At 47.5% G+C, this 20,130-nt stretch overlaps 1 protein-coding gene across 1 annotated transcript in view; it reads right to left on the bottom strand.

Annotated features, from left to right (window-relative positions):
- Positions 1-20,130, bottom strand: part of LOC139265222 (sodium- and chloride-dependent neutral and basic amino acid transporter B(0+)-like) — a 186,992-nt gene that overhangs the window by 71,832 nt on the left and 95,030 nt on the right. Inside the window, exons 5-8 of the mRNA XM_070882148.1 lie at positions 14,922-15,057; positions 9,731-9,863; positions 3,561-3,701; positions 1,837-2,065 (exon numbers count right to left, since the gene is read on the bottom strand). Coding sequence (XP_070738249.1) covers positions 1,837-2,065; positions 3,561-3,701; positions 9,731-9,863; positions 14,922-15,057 — 639 coding nt within the window. The remainder of the gene's footprint in view (positions 1-1,836; positions 2,066-3,560; positions 3,702-9,730; positions 9,864-14,921; positions 15,058-20,130) is intronic.

The raw sequence follows: 20,130 nt of genomic DNA, 5'->3' as shown, positions 1-20,130 counted from the left end.
ACAGGGCTCAAAGTCAGTGCTGTCCGACACGTGGCTAATTGGGAATCCAGATTTAGCTCATTGCATTTCTGATTAGTAAACTTAAAAAATCCTCATTGGGCAAGTGATCTCAATACTTATATTCACACAATGTATGCATGTGTACTTTAGCCTTTTTGTGTGTTTTTTGGTAAAATGGTAAGATGAAAAGTAGAGTGTGTGAGTTATTTAGTTCCTTGATTACTAATTGTATTTAATTAACATCTACAACCAGACATGTGAAGTGCATTTCCCGGTATTGTATGACTGTATGTAAGGTAATTTCGACTGAAGTTAGTGCGTGTAGCTCAAACAGTGCCACCTGCGGCTAGTCAGCAATTTCTATCAGACAACACTGGTCTAACTGAGGTCATATCAAGGTTTCATATCGGCTGATCATTATTCTTAGATTTTATCTCGAGGTATAAAATCTAAAAACCATTACTTTTTTCTCAGATTTATCAACCTGAGATGCTGTCTTGAATGTTTTGAATATGTACCGCCAAGTGCCCCCTATCAATATCCCTTCGCAGTTTCCTTTAGTCTTCTAAAGAATTAACAATATTTCCTATTTTGGTATCAACTAGAAGTTTTGTCACAACCCCCTCTCCGCCTGCATCAAAATTATTAACATACACAGTGCACAGAAGTATCCCTGGAACTGAAACCCGAGTGACACCACTTCTCACCTCCAACCACTCTGTAAAATTGTACTTAACTCGACTCTGTTTTCTCCTCACAAACCAATTTAATCTAGTTTGCTATCCTCCCCTTCATTCCATACCTCTGAATCTTCTGCAGTAACCTCCCATGTCATCATCATCATAGGCAGTCCGTCGAAGACTTGCTTCCACTCTAAAAGTGAGTTCTCAGGTGACAGTACAGTCCAATATGGGAATTACAGTCTCTGTCACCGATGGGACATATATCTCCCCAGAATATAGTACATTTTTAGAAATTTAAGCTTTCCTAATTTTGATGTCCACATCCTCTTAAAGTGCTTCAGTATTGCTGCACTGGTTTGTGCTGGAGGAGCGGTGAGAGATCGTGGCGGAGATGCGACAAATGAGGGTGAGGGCCCAAGGGCAGCACGGGCCAGCCCACACTGCGATATGTGTGCGTACTAGGTCCGTGCAGCAGAGCAGGTCTCCAGTCATCCTGGTTAACCCTTGCCACTGGATAAATGCCTAGGTCTGTCAAGCCTGTGTGGTGGTTGATGTGCAACGGTCACCACACATTAAAAAAATCCACGCCCAGGCATCTTCCACCTCTTCAATTGGAATTCAGAACTGGAACATCGGGTCCTTCATTGAAACATCTGTGAACTCATGTGGAAGCAAGTCATCCTCGTTCGAGGGACCGCCTATGATGATGAATTAATCAAAGTATATGAAAACTTGTTGTTCAAAACTACTTGGGCCTGAATCATGTGGTGGTTATTCCTGCAGGACTAACAACCCTTTGTTGTGACCATAACCATGGGAGTCCCACTAGCCGACCCTCTGCAATTTCCTCTCTCAACTCTTTCAAGATCATAGGTTGTATCCTGTCAGGCCTGAAGCTTTGTCTTCACTGAGCTTAACTAACTTATCTAAGATTTTACATTTATCCATCACAAGGTCGCTCATTTCGCTCTCAACCACTTCAGGATCCATCTCCTCTATTTAGTAAAGACATTCCAGCACATTATGCAGCTATTTCCAGGTCAAAACTATTAGATCCAGTTTTGGAAAGGTGGAGATTGTCAACCCGGACCAGTTTCATTTCACAGTTTGGAAAACTTTTAACAGAAGACAGTAAGTTTGACTCTGTAGGTACCTGACTGTGCAACCTCTGAAACTGGCTTGTCTTGTACATGTGCCATGTGTCCAAGGATGGAGAAGATGGCAAATCCAGCAAACACACTCGTAGCACAATTAGCAACACAGACAATAATGGTATCCCTGTAGCAGTTGTTGTGGAATTTGTTGTAGGATGACAGTGTTATTAAGGCACCAGAACCCACTGAGACAGAAAAGAAAATTTGTATTGCAGCATCTTTCCAGACCTGGTAAATAGAAGGTAGGATTAGTCAGCACCGGGAGATTTTACACAAACTCAGTCAACACATAAAACAACATTAACCATGAGGAACAAGGGGTGGGTTCATCCCACAGCTCAATGGTGAACTGACTGAATGAAGCTCGCCCAGTGTATTTCCCAGCCAATTAGAGGAAATGGTTCTGGTGACGTCATTTGATGCCATGTCATCAATCGGTTTCCTTAAGGGACCATGCCCAAATTTATTTTAACGTTTGTGCTGTCAGTGTTCTACAGCATTGAGGTGTTGCAAACACTGACAGTGACTGCACAAAGGCTCTCCCATGACACCTCCATATGCTTATGCAGGGAGTCACAGCACACAGTGAGGTTCTCTTCCCTTCCCATGGGTGGAAGATACCTTCCCAGGAGATCAACACAGTCTGGTTGCACAATGCAGAAGAGGGCACAAGCAGGAATGTGGTCAGGAGGACTTGGTGCAGTGCCACAAACATTTCAATGATCTCAGTAGATCCTGAAACGTTAGTACAAAGTCACACTCAACCTCATCCTGCTGTGCCTCTCATCACATCCCCATCACTCGGCCTTCCCAACCCTACTCCTCCACATCCTTAATCACACCAACTTGCCTTGCACCTTCATCTATCCCTCTCTATATTATCACATCCCCATCTTACTAGACACCCTCACACTCACCCTCATCTTAGTGCAATCATACCAACTGACAACACACAAGGGTAGGCACTTATGCAATGTTCATGTAAAGTTTCTGTTAATATGGTGTCAAACATTAAAACCTTTAATTTCAACCCTTTGCATTCTTAGACATGTGCACCTTTGGAAGTGGCTTAGTGAGTTGCAGTGAATGGTGAGACAACAGTACTCCCCACAATGGTGACGAGTGTGAAAGGAATAGGTTGGGCATTGCAGGGGTGCTTTATGGTGTTGGTATGGGCTGGTGCCAACCTGACGCATCATGTGGCAGCCAGGGTGTACAGTGTCAAGTGAAGTAAATCTGGCCATGGTGAAGCCATACCTGGCCTCCCGAGTGCTGTTACCCTCTGTCCTGTGCAGCATCAGTTGATTGCGGAGAAGGTTGGTGTTGTTGTTGGTGCTGCTGGTGATTTTGGTTTGGGGGCTGATCGTGGTGGGATTCTGAGGACTAAGGTGAGAGAGTATAAAGGACACCCATGCTAATGGAATAGATGGCAGGTGAAGTAGAGTTAACAGAAGCGATCAGTCAATGGTGAGAGAGGTAATGAGGACAGACTAGAGGGTTACTTGTGCAAAAACTTACAGCATGGTGAATCTATTGTGGAAATGCAGTGAAGAAGAGCTTGCGGCTAGGGGAAGATATCTCTAAGGTGTGAGCTTTTACTTTACATTTGACGTGAACTCAACAAATTCCGGCCTAAGTTTCCCACATTTGAACAAGAACCCAAAAGTAACACATATGTCTTAAAATGAGTATCTTAAAACATGCAGGAAAAGGGTGTGTTTACCTCAGCATCAGCCAGTTTTGAGAAGTCTGACTGGCTTCCAATGTAGAATTCAATTCCTTTATAGGCTCCCTCCAGGGTAACTCCTCGGATCAGAAGTATGGTGAGAACCACATAAGGGAATGTCGCAGTGAAATAAACCACCTGACCATGGAGAGAAGCTTGTTAGATCTTCCTGTATTGCTGGTACAACATTTACAGTATTGAATCCAATTGAATGGCAAATTAATAGGATTGTAATCAATCCAGAGAATGAAGCAGAATTGGAGGAGTAATAACTACATGGAGGTATATTTAACACTGAGCTGCTTATTGTAACTGAACTAAATAGCACAATATTATTCTAACATATTTACATCTTACATTTGGAGACTCATAGAATAGTACAGCACAGAAGGAGGCTATTCACCCCATCGAGTCTGCGCCGGCTCTTTCAATGAGCTATTCAGTTAGTATCACTCCCCTGCTCTTTCACCATACCCCTGTAATTTTTTCTACTTCAAGTTTTTAGCCAAATCCCTTTTGAAGGTTACTATTGAATCTGTGTCCACCATCCTATCAGGTAGTGCATTCCAAATCCTAACTGCTCGTTGTGTAAAAATGTTTTTCCTGATGTCACTTCTGGCCCCTTTACCAATCACCTTAAATCTGTGCCCTCTGGTTATCGAACATTGAGCCTTTGGAATCAGTTTTACTTTATTTACTTTATCTAAACTGTTCATGATTTTAAATACCTCCATCAAATCTTCTCCTAGTCTTTGTCCAAGGAGAACAATCCCCGTTTCTCTAGGCATCCACGTAACTATAATCCATCATCACTGGAAACATTCTAGTAAATCTCTTCTTTACCCTCTCCAAAGCCTTCACGTTCTTCCTAAAGGTTGGTGCCCAGAATTGAATGCAATACCGAGGCTGGGGTTTTATATGTTTAGGATAATTTCCTAGCTTTTGTACTCTATGGGCTGGATTTGGGGCTTTTTAGATTTCGGGGCGTTAAAGTTAGCGCCTGAAAATAGTTTGCGCCTCCGACTGCAAGTTTTGGCGAAAATGTAAGTTGGAGGAGCGTCGGCATAAAGTCAGGCATTACACAACAGACTTTGAAACTTGCGGTGGTAAAGAAGTTTCATTATTGTTTAGTGTCCTGCAATATCACGTTGTATACTGAATGGTTTTATTTTGGTTGGGGGTGTTTTTGTGACTTTGTTGCAGCAAAATTTATGACTCATCAATTGCCATTGGTGTCTTGTTCTTCATTCCAACATTCACCGTAGATGTGCCTTTATGGGGGCACATAGCGTGTCCAGTATTAGCTCCATCCCTCAGTTTCCTCCATTTAGGAGAGCCGGTCCATTACAAGCTGGCAACGTATGAGTGTTGGTCCGGCAATATCTCCATGCTGCCTCCCCTGTAGATGGGGTGGCTATCCAATGGGGGCCTCACCAGGCTCCTCCTCTTCATCCAGCTGCTCCTAAGGTGGGCATGCAATCCCCACTGGCAATGCCTGGCCCCTCATGATGATCAAGTTGTACAACATGTAGCACACCACAATGCATTTGGTTACCTGGTGAGGAGAATGTTGAAGGCTGCCTTCAGAGAGATGCAGGCATCGGCCTGCCTGTAGGAGATGGCACATCTCTATCAGCACTTCCTTTCGGATGCGCAGCCTTCTCACACACTGCTCCTCAGAGAGCTGGAGGTCTGAGCGTTGGTGCCTGTAAACCCATGGGGGGTAAGCCCTCCTCCCCAGATGTCTTCGGCTTTTCATCATCTGTGGGCCGACATGGCCAAGACTCGTTCCTCTAGCTTGATACTGCCTGGCAATAGTATGGAGCATGGCAAACTAGTAATGTCCCCATTAAACACTCTCACTGAAGTTGTAAGGGCACTGTAATAGCAAATAAAAGTGAAGTTTGCAAGTTGGAGCTTCACACAGTATTATATATGCAACCGTTATAGTCAATATGACCTGCGATGTAGGATCTGCCTCCTCCATTTAAAGATGCTGCCAATACCGCCTGCCGCACTCTGGGACCACATGTTTTTTTCAGGCGTTTCCTGGGGCTGGCGTTAAATGAAGCGTTAAGGCCGAATGTTCCATCCGGGGAGTTAGCGCAGTGTTGCCCGACGATTGACATCATCATCACGCTAAAAACGGAGGGCAGGACGGTAAGATTTTGCACAGGCGCAAACCAGTAGCCAAATCTTCTGGCTGGGCGGTAAATCCTGGACGCCAGGCAGAATGCCCAAAAACAGCATTTATCGCCCCGCTGGGACACTAACCGAGATACAAATGAGCCAAAAATCCAGCCCCGTGCCTATATTTATAAAGCCCAGGATCCCATATGCTTTTGAAACTGCTTTATTAACTTGTCCTTCCACCTTTAAAGATTTATGCCCAACCTCGCCCAGGTCTCTCTGTTCTTGCACCCCATTTAAAATTGTATGATTAATATGCATGGTCTCCTCATTCTTCATGCCAAAATACATCACCTCACAGTTTTCAGCTTTGAATTTCATCTGCTATGTTCCTGCCCATCCCATCAGCCTCTATATGTCCTCTTGAAGCCTATTCCTGTATTCCTATCTTCCTCGCTGTTTATTACAACTCCAAGTTTCATGTCATCTTCAAATTTTGAAATTGTATCCCCAAGTTCAAGTCAATATATATCAAAAACAGCAGTGGTCCTCGTACTGAACCTTGGGGAACATCACTGTTTACCTCCCTCCAGTGCAGAAAAAAGCCATTCGCCACAACTCTGTTTTCTATCCCTGAGCCAATTTCCCAGGCTCCAACTGTTTCTTTTATCACATGGGCTTCAATTTTACTAAAAAGCCTAATCTATGGTACTTTATCAAATGCCTTTTGGAAGTCCATGTACACATCAACTATAGTGCCCTCATCCACCTTCTCTGTTATCTCATCAAAAAACTCAATCAAGTTAGTCAAACACGATTTGCCCTTAATAAATCCATGCTGGCTCTCCTTTATTAGATCACTCTTGTCCAAGTAGTTGTTAATTTTCTCCCGGATTACTGTTTCTAATAGCTTCCCCATCACCGACGTAAAACTGACTGGCCTGTAATTACCACGTTTATCCTTCTCCCCTTTCTTGAACAATGTGTAACATTTGCAATCCTCCAGTCCTTTTGCAGCAACCCTGTATCTAAAGAGGATTGAAAGATGGTGGCCGCTCGCATCTTCGCAATCTCTGCCCTTACTCCCTCAGCAACTTAGGATGCATCGCATCCAGACCAGGTGAAGCAATACATTTATACAGGAGATTAGGATACAGCGTGATGAATAGACTTAATCCTCGCATTTATTCCCTGGGTTACTTTCCCATTCTCATTGTCCAGACAAATCTCATTTCACTTAAATAAAACCATGACCCTAATCTTCTCACTCACTTAGCCAGCCCTGCCCAACCTTCCAGAGCAATTGGAAATTCACCCAAAGTCCTGTATCAGTGACTGAAATCTTTAGATAGAGAGGCACATTTCAGGGGTTTGGGGAAGTCCTGCTGTTTTTTCACTCAGGAGAAAGATCTTCAGATCTCACTCAGGTCCGTACTGCTCATAAATTATGGATCTTGCACTCCCCAAAGACTGTTAACATCACCTGTGAGATAAGAACGTAAGAACATAAGAAATAGAAGCAGGCATAGGACATCTGGCTCCTCGAGCCTGCTCCACCATTCAATAAAATCATGGCTGATCTAATCTTGGCCTCAACTCCACTTCCCCACCCTCTCCCCATAACCCTTGACTCCCTTATCTTTCAAAAATCTGTCTATCTCCACCTTAAATATATTCAATGACCCAGCATTCACAGCTCTCTGGGGTAGAGAATTCTGAAGATTCACGACCCTCAGCAAAGAAATTCCTCCTCATTTCCGTTTTAAATGGGCATCCCCTTATTCCCCCTAGGGGAAACATCCTCTCTGCATCTACCCTGTCAAGCTCCCTCAGAATATTATAGTTTTCAATAAGATCACCTCTCATTCTTCTAAACTCCAATGTGTATAGGTCCAACCTGCTCAATCTTTCTTTATATGACAACCCCTTCATCTCGGGAATCACCCTCGTGAAGCTTTTCTGAACTGCCTCCAATGCAAGGATATCCAAAACTGGACGGAGTACTCCAGGTGTGGTCTCACCAATGCCCTGTACAGTTGTAGCAGGACTTCCCGACTTTTATACTCCATCCCCTTTGCAATAAATGCCAACATTCCATTTGCTTTCCTAATTACTTGCTGTACGTGCATGCTGACTTTTTGTATTTCATATTCAAGGACCTCCAGATCCCTTTGTACCTCAGCATTTTCCTCAGCTTTGTACCTCAGTAATCTCTCCCATTTAAATAATAATTTGCTTTTTTACTTTTCCTGCCAAAGTAGATAACCTCACATTTTCCCACATTATACTCCATCTGCCAAATTTCTGCCCACTCACTTAGCCTATTTATATCCCTTTGCAGATTCTCTGTGTCCTCCTCACAGCTTGCTTTCCCACCTATCTTTGCATTATCAGCAAATTTGACTAAATTACACTCGGTCCCTTCATCCAAGTCATAATATAAATTGTAAATAGTTGAGGCCCCAGCACTTATCCCTGTGGCACCCCCCTAGCTACAGTTTACCAATCTAAAAATTACCCATTTATCCCGACTCTCTGTTTTCTGTTAGTTAACCAATGCTCTATCCATGCTAATATATTACCACCAACCCTGTGAGCTCTTATCTTGTGCAGTAACCTTTTATGTGGCACCGTATCGAATGCCTTCTGGAAATCAAAATACACTAGATCTACTAGTAACCCTTTATCCACACTATTCGTTACATCCTCAAAGAATTCCAGCAAATGTGTCAAACATAATTTCCCTTTCATAAACCCATGCTGACTCAGCTTGACTGCATTATGATTTTCTAAATGTCCTGCTACTACTTCCTTAATAGCATTTTCTCAATGACAGATGTTAGGCTAACTGGTCTATAGTTCCCTGCTTTCTGTCTCCTTCCTTTCTTAAATAGAGGTGTTACATTTGCGGTTTTACAATCCGCTGGGACCTTTCCAGAATCCAGGGAATTTTGGTAGATTATAACCAATGCATCCACTATCTCTGCAGGCACTTCTTTTAAGACCCTATGATGCAGGCCATCAGGTCCAGGGGACTTGATCACCTTTAGTCCAATTAGTTTGCCTAGTACTTTTTCTCTAGGGATAGTGATTGTTTTACTGATTGTCCCAACTGCCAATAGCCCCTTAATGATCAATTATTGGGATCCTTTTAGTCCCTTCTACTATGAAGACCGATATAAAATATTTGTTCAAAATCTCCGCCATTTCCTTGTTTCCCATTATTAGTTCCCCCAGTCTCATCCTCTAACGGACCAATGTTACTTTAGCTACTCTCTCCTTTTTATATACCTGTAGAAGCTCTTACTGTCTGTTTTTATATTTCTTGTTAGTTTACTCTCATAAACTATCTTCTCTCCACCATTTTTTTTAGTTGTCCTTTGATGGTTTCTAAATCCCAATCCTCTGACCTTCTACTATTCTTCGCAACATTGTATGCCTTTGTTTTCAATTTGATACCATCCTTAACTTCATTAGTTAGCTACGGATGAGAGTTAAGAAATATCTCCTTAAATGTTTGCCACTGCTTATCTACCATCTTACACTTTAATCTATTTTCCCAGTCCACTTTAGCCAACTCTGCCTTCATACCTTTGTAATTGCCTTTATTTAAGTTCAGGTCATTAGTTTGAGACCCAGTTTTCTCACCCTCAAACTGAATTTGAAATCCTACCATGTTATGATCACTCTTCCCAAGAGGATCCTTCACTATGAGCTCATTAATTAATCCAGATTTGTTACACATTACCAGATCTAAAATAATCTGCTCCCTGATTGGTTCCACAACTTCTTGTTCCAAGAAACCATTCCGCATACACTCTATGAACTCTTCCTCAAGCCTACCTTTGCCAATTTGATTTGTTCAATCAATATGAAGATTAAAATCGCCCATGATTATTGCCACCCCTTTCTTACAAGCCTCCATTATTTCTTGATTTAAACCAGCCTACTTCACAAATGATTCATAAATTCTGGCTTCTTTAGTGCAGAAATTTGTACTTTGTCCCCAGTGTTTTAATTCTATTCAATTGTTTTACCTTTCCTGAAGATTTGATTCCTTTAGATAGCGCTGTTCCAACTATCAGCCAGGCCAGAAGCATACAGAGAGCTAAATACCAGACTATCTCCCCAGTTTCATCCATTGAACTTGTACGGCGCAAAGCCATTTCACTAAATAAAGTAACAACAGAAAACATCTTGTATAAGGGTACTGTTCATTACACACAGTCACTATTGGACACAATGCACAAGAGTATTTAGGCAAATATACATGGATTTGAAAGATATCCAAGTTAAAGAGAATCAGTTCTTTGTTTAAAAGTTATTATAAAATAGAATCATAGAATGATAGAATAGTACAGCACAGGAGGCTATTCAGCCCATCGATTCTGCGCCAGCTCTTTCAAGAGTAATCCAGTTAGTCTCTGTCTCCTGCAATTTTTCTCTGCTTCAAGTATTTATCAATTTATCAATTACACAGAATCTCTAACACAGATACATGTCTATGTTAGTATTCATACTTCACACGAGCCTCCTTCCACTCTAATGACCACTTGCAACAATGTCATCGTCTTTAGGACCAATGTTACCTGCTTCCTCCATTCGATATTGCAGTGAGTTCCACATTCTCATCACTCTCTGTGTAAAGCAGTTATTTTATAATGCTTTACTTGACCTTTTAATGACTAGTTTTTATTTATGAACATGTTTACTTGCAACACCTAAAGCTCTGATTAGTCCCCTTGGATGACAAGTCCTGATTGCTGATTTGAGCAGAAGACACACCCAGCATTTTCTCTGGAATGTATAATTAGATCTTTCCTAAAACAGTTACCTTGCAAAATGTAATTCGAGCCATTCTGACTGCCGACTCCAGACATGCCGGAGCTCACTTAGAATGGACAGGGCTCACCCTCACAGGTTAAGACCTTCTCCCACCCCCCCCAAACAAGTTCCTGCCCCAACCGCCAAATTTCCTGATATCCTCCCACCCCCTTCCAAGTTCCTGACCTACTCCACCCCACCCACCCACCCCCACGGCCAAGTTCCTGACCTCCCCCCCATTCCCGCCCAAGTGCCTGACCTCCTCCCCCTCCCCGCACAAGTTTCTGTCCACATCCCCTCACCCAAGTTCCTGACCTACTCAAACCGCCACCCAAGTTCCTGACATATTCCCCACCCAAGTTCCAGACCTACTCTCCCTAACCAAGTTCCTGATATTCTCCCCTTCCCGACCCAATTTCCTGACCTCCTTCCCCCACCCACCCAAGTTCCTGACTTCCTCACGCCGCCCAAGTTCCTGACCTTCTCCCCCTGACCAATTTCCTCCCTCACGGATTAATGAACTTCTCCCCCGAATAAGTTCATGACCATCCCCTGCCACCCTGACCCCGCCCCCCCTCATGCCATAGATGGGGCCTTGTGTGTGGGTCACGGATTGTTAACAAGTTTATTAGGTATAAAGTGAATAGTGACTTCCGAATTTCGGCCAGTCCAATGACTTGCCACACTCGCATCGAGCATTCCGAGAAATCAACCAGGTGTAGGGGGAGGAGAGGGAGACCATGGTGTGGGCATAAAGGGTAATGTTGAAAGAACATCTTACCATCTGGATCATGGCTGATCATGCAACTTCAGTACCCCATTCCTGCTTTCTCTCCATACCCCTTGATCCCTCAGCCATAAGGGCCACATCTAACTCCCTTTTGAATATATCTAACGAACTGGCCTCAACAACTTTCTGTGGTAGAGAATTCCACAGATTAACAACTCTCTGGGCCCAAGTTTCCACAAGAAAAAAAACGGGCGCCCAGCTCAAAAATCCTCGGTATTCTCCAGCTACTTACAGGTCCTCTGGCCCTCGGCGCAGCCAGCACGAGCTGTGGGGGGACGGAGCCAGGTCCCGGCGCTGAAAACAGTGCCGGGACCTCTGCACATGCGCGCTACAGTCGGCACGCAAGTGCAGTAGCTCCAGGCGCCGAACTGTGTGGGAGGGGCCCGAAGCACGCAGCCCCTAGCCCTGGCCCAATGGCCTCACTGGGGCTGCGTGGATGAGGCTCCTCCCACGGCCAGCTCCTGCTCCCCCCCCCACCCCGACCAGACCCGACACTCGCTCCCCGCCGCCCCCCCCGCCCCCTGCCTCCGGACCAGACCCGACCCGACCCCCGCTCCCCCCCCCCCCCGCCGACCAGACCCGACACCCGCTTCCCCCCCCCCGACCTGACCCCCGCTCCCCCCGCCCGACCCGACCCGAGACCCAACACCCGCTCCCCCCCCCCGCGCCCCGACCCGACACCCGCTACCCCCCCCGCCCCGACACCCGCTCCGAGACCCGCTCCCCCCCCACCCCCCCGTCCCGAGACCCGACCCCCGCTCCCCCCCCACCCCGACCCGAGACCCGACACCCACTCCGAGACCCGCTCCCCCCCCCACCCCGAGACCCGACACCCGCTCCCCCCCCGCCCCGCCCCGACACCCGCTCCCCCCCCCCGCCCCGACACCCACTCCGAGACCCGCTCCCCCCCCACCCCCCGCCCCGACCCGACACCCGCTCCCCCCCCGCTCCGAGACCCACTCCCCCCCACCCCCCACCCCGAGACCCGACCCGAGACCCGACCCCCGCTCCACCCCACCCCGCCCCGAGACCCGACACCCGCCACCCCCCCCGCCCCGACCCGAGACCCGACACCCGCTCCCCCCCGCCCCGACCCGACACCCGCTCCCCCCCCCGCTCCGAGACCCACTCCCCCCCACCCCCCGCCCCGAGACCCGACCCGAGACCCGACCCCCGCTCCCCCCCCACCCCGACCCGAGACCCGACACCCACTCCGAGACCCGCTCCCCCCCCACCCCGAGACCCGACACCCGCTCCCCCGCCGCCCCGACACCCGCTCCGAGACCCGCTCCCCCCCACCCCCCGCCCCGAGACCTGACCCCCGCTCCCCCCCCCACCCCGACCCGAGACCCGACACCCACTCCGAGACCCGCTCCCCCCCCACCCCACGCCCCGAGACCCGACCCCCGCTCCCCCCCCACCCCAACCCGAGACCCGACACCCACTCCGAGACCCGCTCCCCCCCCACCCCCCGCCCCGAGACCCGACACCCGCTCCCCCCCGCCCCGACCCGACACCCGCTCCCCCCCCCGCCCCGACACCCGCTCCGAGACCCACTCCCCCCCACCCCCCCGCCCCGAGACCCGACCCCCGCTCCCGCCCCCCACCCCGACCCGAGACCCGACACCCACTCCGAGACCCGCTCCCCCCCCACCCCGAGACCCGACACCCGCTCCCCCCCCGCCCCGACACCTGCTCCGAGACCCGCTCCCCCCCCACCCCGAGACCCGACCCCCGCTCCCCCCCCCACCCCAACCCGAGACCCGACACCCACTCCGAGACCCGCTCCCCCCCCCCACCTGACTGACCCGACCCAAGCTCCTGTTCCACGACCCAACCCTCCCCCCCCCCCCGCTCTCTCTCCCCTCCCCCCCTCCGGATCTCTCACCCCCCCTCCCTCCCTCCCCTCTCTACCCCCTCCCCCTCCCCCTCCCTCCCCTTCCTCTCTCTCTCTCCCTCCCCCTCCCTCCCCTTCCCTTCCTCTCTCTCTCTCTCTATGTCTCTCTCAGCGACACGAACGGCTGCAGAATTCTCCCTGGCTGAAGCACTTTCACACAGGTAGGAAGATGGTTTATTTAATCTTTTCTTGGCTTATAAATGTTTATTCAGGTTGGATTTATTTGTATAATATTAGTAGAAGTATAATAAGGATTTATTGTCGAATTTAATGAGTTCCCTTCCCCCCACCTCGTTCTGGACGCCTAATTTGTAACCTGCGCCTGATTTTTTAATGTGTAGAACAGGTTTTTTCAGTTCTACAAAAATCTTCACTGGTTCCATTCTACTTTAGTTTGGAGTACATTTTCACTGCGGAAACTTTAAAATCAGGCGTCAGTGGCCGGACACGCCCCCTTTTGAAGAAAAAATTCTGTTCTAAACTAGAACTGTTCTACCTGACTAGAACTGCCGAAAAAAAAATGAGGAGAATTGCGATTTCTAAAATAGTCCGTTCTCCACCAGTTGCTCCTAAAAATCAGGCGCGAATCATGTGGAAACTTGGGCCCTCTGAGTGAAGAAGTTTCTCCTCATCTCAGTCCTAAATGGCTTATCCCTTATCCTGAGACTGTGACCCTTGGTTCAGGACTTCCTCAACATCGGGAACATTCTTCCTGCATCTAACCTGTCCAATCCCGTCAGAATTTTATAAGTTTCTATGAAATCCCCTTTCATTCTTCTAAATTCCAGTGAGAATAAGCCTAGTCGATCCAGTCTTTCTTCATATGTCAGTCCTGCCATCCCGGGAATCAGTCTGGTGAACCTTCGCTGCACTCCCTCAATAGGAAGAGTTCCTAAGTGGAAATAATTTCTCCACATCCACCCTATCAAACATTTCCATAATTTGAAAGATCTTTATCGGTTCCCCTCATCTACTCTCTCCCAGAGAAAAGAGCCCCAGCCCGATCAATGTTTCCTGATTGCTGCATCCTCTTCATTCTGGTAACATTCTTATGAAACTTTTCTGCACTTTCTCCAGTGCTTCAATAAAAACGGCGATTCAGTATGATATTCTTCTCTTTTATCCCCTATATTTTTATTGATTTTTAAAAAATACAACAGTGAGTGCTGAAGAGATTCCCTGGAGAGTTGATTTGAAGGAGTTCCTGTCAGTGCTTCATTGACTGACTTACAAAGCACTGTTAAAACTACCTGGGTTAGTCACTGTATCTCCCAATGAATTCAGCTCCTTCATATTGTTAAACATGGGTCCTGCTCCCTGACAGTTTCCCCAATTCAGTTACCAGGTCTGTGGGTTAAACACAATACTGTATTCAATTAAAAACACAGATAATTTGAACCATTTAATGTTTAGCAGTTCTAATGGTGAATCTTTTCCTTAAAGAACAAGAAAATAAAAAATGCTTAATAAAGATTTCTCTGGATAAATATTGTTAAAGTAACCCTGCAGTGTTAGACCAGAGCGTTGTTAACTAATGGAAGGGCCCCTGCTGTGATGTTAGTTTGTAGCAGACCTATGATGTAAATAATACCTCTATCCAAATCAAACAGCTTTTCACTCATTAAATAGGAAATTCACCCAACTGACCATCCCAAGAGGAAGCTACTGGTACAGCTGTGCAGGTTATAGGTGCAGCGATTTGTAGCAATTTACTTACAAGTATTGCTCACTTGGACCCTGGTGAGGAACGTAGATTTCTGATCCATTCGTGCACGTTTTATTGTTTGCCTGCAGCCATGTTGTGTTAACTATTTCAAAATATCCATCATCCAGAGTGAGATTGCAGAGTGGATCTGGAAAATGTGGAATGTGTTTTAGAAATACATTTCATTGGGAATTTAAAAATAAATCATTCTTGGGACGTGGGTATCATTGGCATTTATTGCCAATCTTAACTGAGTAGTTTGCTCAGCATCTTCAGATGGAGTTAAGAATCAACCATTTGTGTGGGACTGGAGTCTCATAGAGCAGACCGGGTAAGGACATCAGTGAACCAGTTGGGTTTATCTGACAATCCAACAGCTTCATGATCACTTTTACTGATACCAGCTTTTTATTTCCTGTTTTTTTTTAATTCTCTTTCTGCAGGCTGTGCCATTTCCACCCCGGTGGTGGGTAATGGTAGCCGACTGAAAGCAGCAGTGCAGTTCTGTGTACCAAGTCTGTAGCGGATTACATAATTGTATGCCGACAACGTGAGCGCCCATTTTTGGATGCGGGCAGAGGCATTGGTGCTAATTCCTTTGCTCTCTGAAAATAGCGATATGAGTGGTTTATGGTCAGTTTCTAGATCAAACTTGAGACCAAACAAATCCCGGTGCATTTTTCTCACCCCGTAAATGCACGCCAGAGCTTCTTTTTCAATCATGTTGTAGGCCCTTTCGGCCTCGGACGCATAGGCGACCAGTTATAAAATCCCCGATTCGTTAGCCTGTTGTAACACACACCCGACCCCGTATGACGATGCATCGCAAGCTCGCACTAGTCGTTTACATGGGTGATACAGAACAAGCAGTTTGTTTTAACATAACAGATTTCTGGCTTTCTCAAAGGCAGCCTCTTGTGAATTCCCCCATACCCAGTCGTCTCCGTTGCGCAGTAGCACATATAAGGGTTCTAACAAGGTGCTTAACCCTGGTAGGAAGTTACCGAAATAGTTGAGGAGTCCCAGGAACGACCGCAGCTTCGTCACATTCTGTGGTCTTGACGCGTTCTTGATGGCCTCCGTCTTGGCATCGGTGGGTCTGATGCGATTCTTCTCCCCAAGAACTCGACCTCTGGGGCCAAGAAAACACACTTTGAGCGTTTCAACCCGAGTCCCATGCGATCGAACTGACTTAGAACCTCTTTCAGATTCTTCAAGTGTTCGTTTGTCCCGACCTGTGACCAGTATGTCGTCCTGGAAAACCACGGTGCATGGAACTGACTTTAGCAGGCTCTCCATGTTCCATTGGAAAATTGCCGCGGCTGAACGAATCCCAAACGGGCATCTGTTATAGACGAACAGACCTTTGTGCATGTTGATGCAGGTGAGGCTTTTCGAAGATTCCTCCAGCTCCTGCGTCATGTAGGCCGAGGTCAGGTCCAACTTGGTGAACATCTTTCCTCCAGCCAGGGTCGCAAATAGGTCGTCTGCCTTGGGTAGCGGGTACTGGTTCTGGTAGCGAAAAACGGTTAATCGTTACTTTATAGTCCTCACAAATTCTGACCGTGCCATCACCTTTGAGTATCGGAACAATCGGACTGGCCCACTCGTTGAATTCCACCGGCATGATGATGTCTTCTCGCTGTAGCCTGTCCAGCTCAATTTCCACTTTCTCTCACATCATATGGATGGGTCGTGTACCTGGAACCAGATGGATCTGCACTTTCACCCCCGAGAAACTTCCAATGCCTGACTCGAACAACGATGGAAATCTGCTCAGAACCTGGGTACATGAGGCATCGTCGACGGACGAAAGTGCTTTGATGTCATCCCACTTCCAGTGGATTTTTCCCAGTCAGCTTCTGCCGAACAGTGTGGGGCCATCCCCTGGCACAACCAATAGTGGGAGTTCGTGCACTGCTCCACCATAGGAGACTTTGACTTCTGCGCTGCCAATTACTGAGATCAGTTCTTTGGTGTAAGTTCTTAGCTTGGTGTAAATGGGGCTGAGCTTGGGCCTGTGTGCCTTGTTGCACCACAGCCTGTTGAAGGCCTTTTTGCTCATTATGGACTGAATCATGTCCATTTCCATGGATACTGGAATTCCGTTCAGTTCAACTTTTAACATAATTGGTGGACATTTCGTGGTGAAGATGTATACCCCGTACACTTCTGCCTCCTCGGTTCGAGATCCTAATTCAGTCTGATCCACCATGGATCGATCTTCCTCTGCACCGTGGTGGTTTGCAGGGTTTGCAGCTCGCCTGCACATTCGCTGGAGGTGTCCCATTGTTCTGCAGCCATTGCACGCATAGTGCTTGAAGTGGCATTGATGGGCCCAATGATCTCCTCCACAACACCGACAAGGTGTTAACTGCCCCGCATTAACGGTTGATGGCGGACACGGTCATCTGAGGCCGTGCAGCAGCCGGCGTGTACGGTCTGCCATGTATATTCCTGCTCGAAAATGATGTTACTGCGTGCACAGTACTAGCCGAAACCTCTTTGTGCTGCAAAACTTGTTTAGTGTCATCACTGGTGGACATAAATGCCTGGGCTATCGTTATGGCTTTGCTCAGATTCGGTGTTTCAAAAGTCAATAGTTTGCGAAGGATTACTTCATGGCCAATGCCAAGCACAAAAAAGTCTCTTAGCATTTGTTCAAGGAATCCATCAAATTCGCAATGTCCTGCAAGGCGCCTTAGCTCAGCGACGTAACTCGCCACTTCCTGGCCCTCCGACCGTTGTCACGTGCAGAACCGATACCTCGCCATCAAAATACTTTCCTTCGGATTTAGGTGCTCCCTGACCAGCGTACACAATTCTTCATAGGATTTGGTTGTTGGTTTTACCGTAGCTAGAAAATTCTTCATGAGGCCATAGGTTGCCCCACAGACGGTAAGGAGGAGCGCCCTTCGTTTGGCAGCATTCTCGTCCCCTTCCAGCTAATTGACCATGAAGTGTTGGTCAAATCTCTCCACGAAGGCCTCCTAATCGTCCCCTTCTGAGAACTTCCAGGATACCAACAGTTCTTTGCATTTTCACGTGGTTGTTCGTTACCTTGTCACCAATTGTTATGCTCATAATAAAGGATGAAACTGAGTACCGTATGCAATGAGTAAGTGTGACATTAGCTCCTTTAATTAAACTTCAGAGTGCAGATACAGCGGGGGCGGCCTGCTTATATACTGTGCTCCCAAGGGATGCTGGGATTTCTTGGGACTGCAACAGGTGGGCCCTCTGGTGGTGCTGTGATACAGGTTGCCAAGGGTTAAATACAAAACAATAATAATATTTTATTTATTTAGCGTCTTTAACATAGTAAAACATCCCAAGGCGCTTCACAACAGTGTTACAAGACAAATCAGGTGGAGAGGTTTAGGAAGGAAGTTCCAGAGCTCAGGGCCCAAACAGTTGAAAGCACGACCACCGATGGTTGAGCAGTTCTAAGAGGCATGTTGAAGACGCCAGAATTTGAGGAGCACAGACATCTTGTGTGATTGTGAGGCTGAAAAAGATTCACCATCATAGGCAGCCCCTTGAAATTGAGGAAGACTTGCTTCCACTCAAAGTGACTGAACAGTCCATATGGGAATTACAGTCTCTGTCACAGGTGGGACAGATAGTGGTTGAAAGAAGGGTGGGTGGTGAGTCTGGTTTGCCGTATGCTCCTCCCGCCGCCTGCGCTTGTTTTCTGCATGCTCTCGGCGACGGGACTCAAGGTGCTCAGCGCCCTCCCGGATGCTCTTCCTCCACTTAGGGCGGTCTTTGGCCAGGGACTCCCAGGTGTCAATGGGGATGTTGCATTTTATCAAAGAGGCTTTGAGGGTGTCCTTGAAACATTTCTTCTGCCCTGGGGCTCGCTTGCCATGAAGGAGTTCCGAGTAGAGCGCTTGCTTTGGGAGTCTTGTGTTGGGCATGAGAATAATGTGGCCCACCCAACAGAACTGGTCGAGTGTGGTCAGTGCTTCAATGCTGGGGATGTTGGCCTGATCGAGAACACTGACGTTGGTGCATCTGTCCTCCCAGAGGATTTGCAGGATCTTGCGGAGACATCGTTGGTGGTATTTCTCCAGAAATTTGAGGTGTCTACTGTACATGGTCCATATCTCTGAGCCATACAGGAGGGCGGGTATCACTACAGCCTCAAATCAAGTGCTCTACTCAGAACTCCTTCACGGCAAGCGAGCCCCAGGTGGGCAGAGGAAACATATCAAGGACACCCTCATAGCCTCCTTGATAAAATGCAACATCTCCACCGACACCTGGGAGTCCCTGGTCAAAGACCGCCCTAAGTGGAGGAAGAGCATCCGGGAGGGCGCTGAGCACCTCGAGTCACATCGCCAGGAGCATGCAGAAAGCAAGCGCAGGCAGCGGAAGGAGCGTGCGGCAAACCAGACTCCCCACTCACCCTTTCCTTCAACGACTGTCTGTCCCACCTGTGACAGAGACTGTAATTCCCGTATTGGACTGTTCAGTCACCTAAGAACTCACTTTTAGAGTGGAAACATGTCTTCCTCGATTTTGAGGAACTGCCTATGATGATGATGTAGACCATAAGCTTGTCGATGTCTGTACTTGCTAATAATAGGCTCCCAAGGTATGGAAAGTGGTCCACGTTATCCAGGGCTGAGCTCTTGATGACTAGGAGGGCAGTGCTATGTGGCGGGGTCAGGTTGGTGGAGGACCTCTGTCTTACGGATGTTTAGTGTAAGGCCCATGCTTTTGTATGCCTCGGTGAAGATGTTGATGGTGACTTGGAGTTCAGCGTACTGTAGTTCGAAGACAGAGGATGGGACGGTCTTGGATCTGACCTGAAGGCGGCGAAGGTTGAACAGGTTCCCACTGGTTCTATAGTTTCGTTCCACTCCAGCCAGAAGCTTGTTGAGTGCGAGGTGGAGCATTGCAGCGAGGAAGATCGAGAAGAGGGTTGGCGCAATGATGCAGCCCTGCTTGACTCCGATCCGGACGTTGATTGGGTCTGTGGTAGATCCGTTGCTCAGGATCACGGCTTGCATGTCATTGTGGAGCAAGCGGAGGATGGCGACCAACTTTTGGGGGCAGCCGAAAAGGAGGAGGACACTCCACAGTCCCTCGGAGTTAACAGTGTCAAAGGCCTTCGTAAGGTCAAAGAAGGCCATGTACAAGGGTTGGTGCTGTTCCCTGCATTTCTTTTTCAGTTGTCGCGCCGTAAGATCATGTCCGTCGTACCCCGTAGTGG

This window comes from Pristiophorus japonicus, chromosome 6 (genome assembly GCF_044704955.1).
Source record: "Pristiophorus japonicus isolate sPriJap1 chromosome 6, sPriJap1.hap1, whole genome shotgun sequence".
Lineage (NCBI taxonomy): Eukaryota > Metazoa > Chordata > Chondrichthyes > Pristiophoridae > Pristiophorus > Pristiophorus japonicus.
The sequence above is the reverse complement of the archived record's forward strand: the minus strand, read 5'-3'. Positions and strand labels throughout refer to the sequence as shown.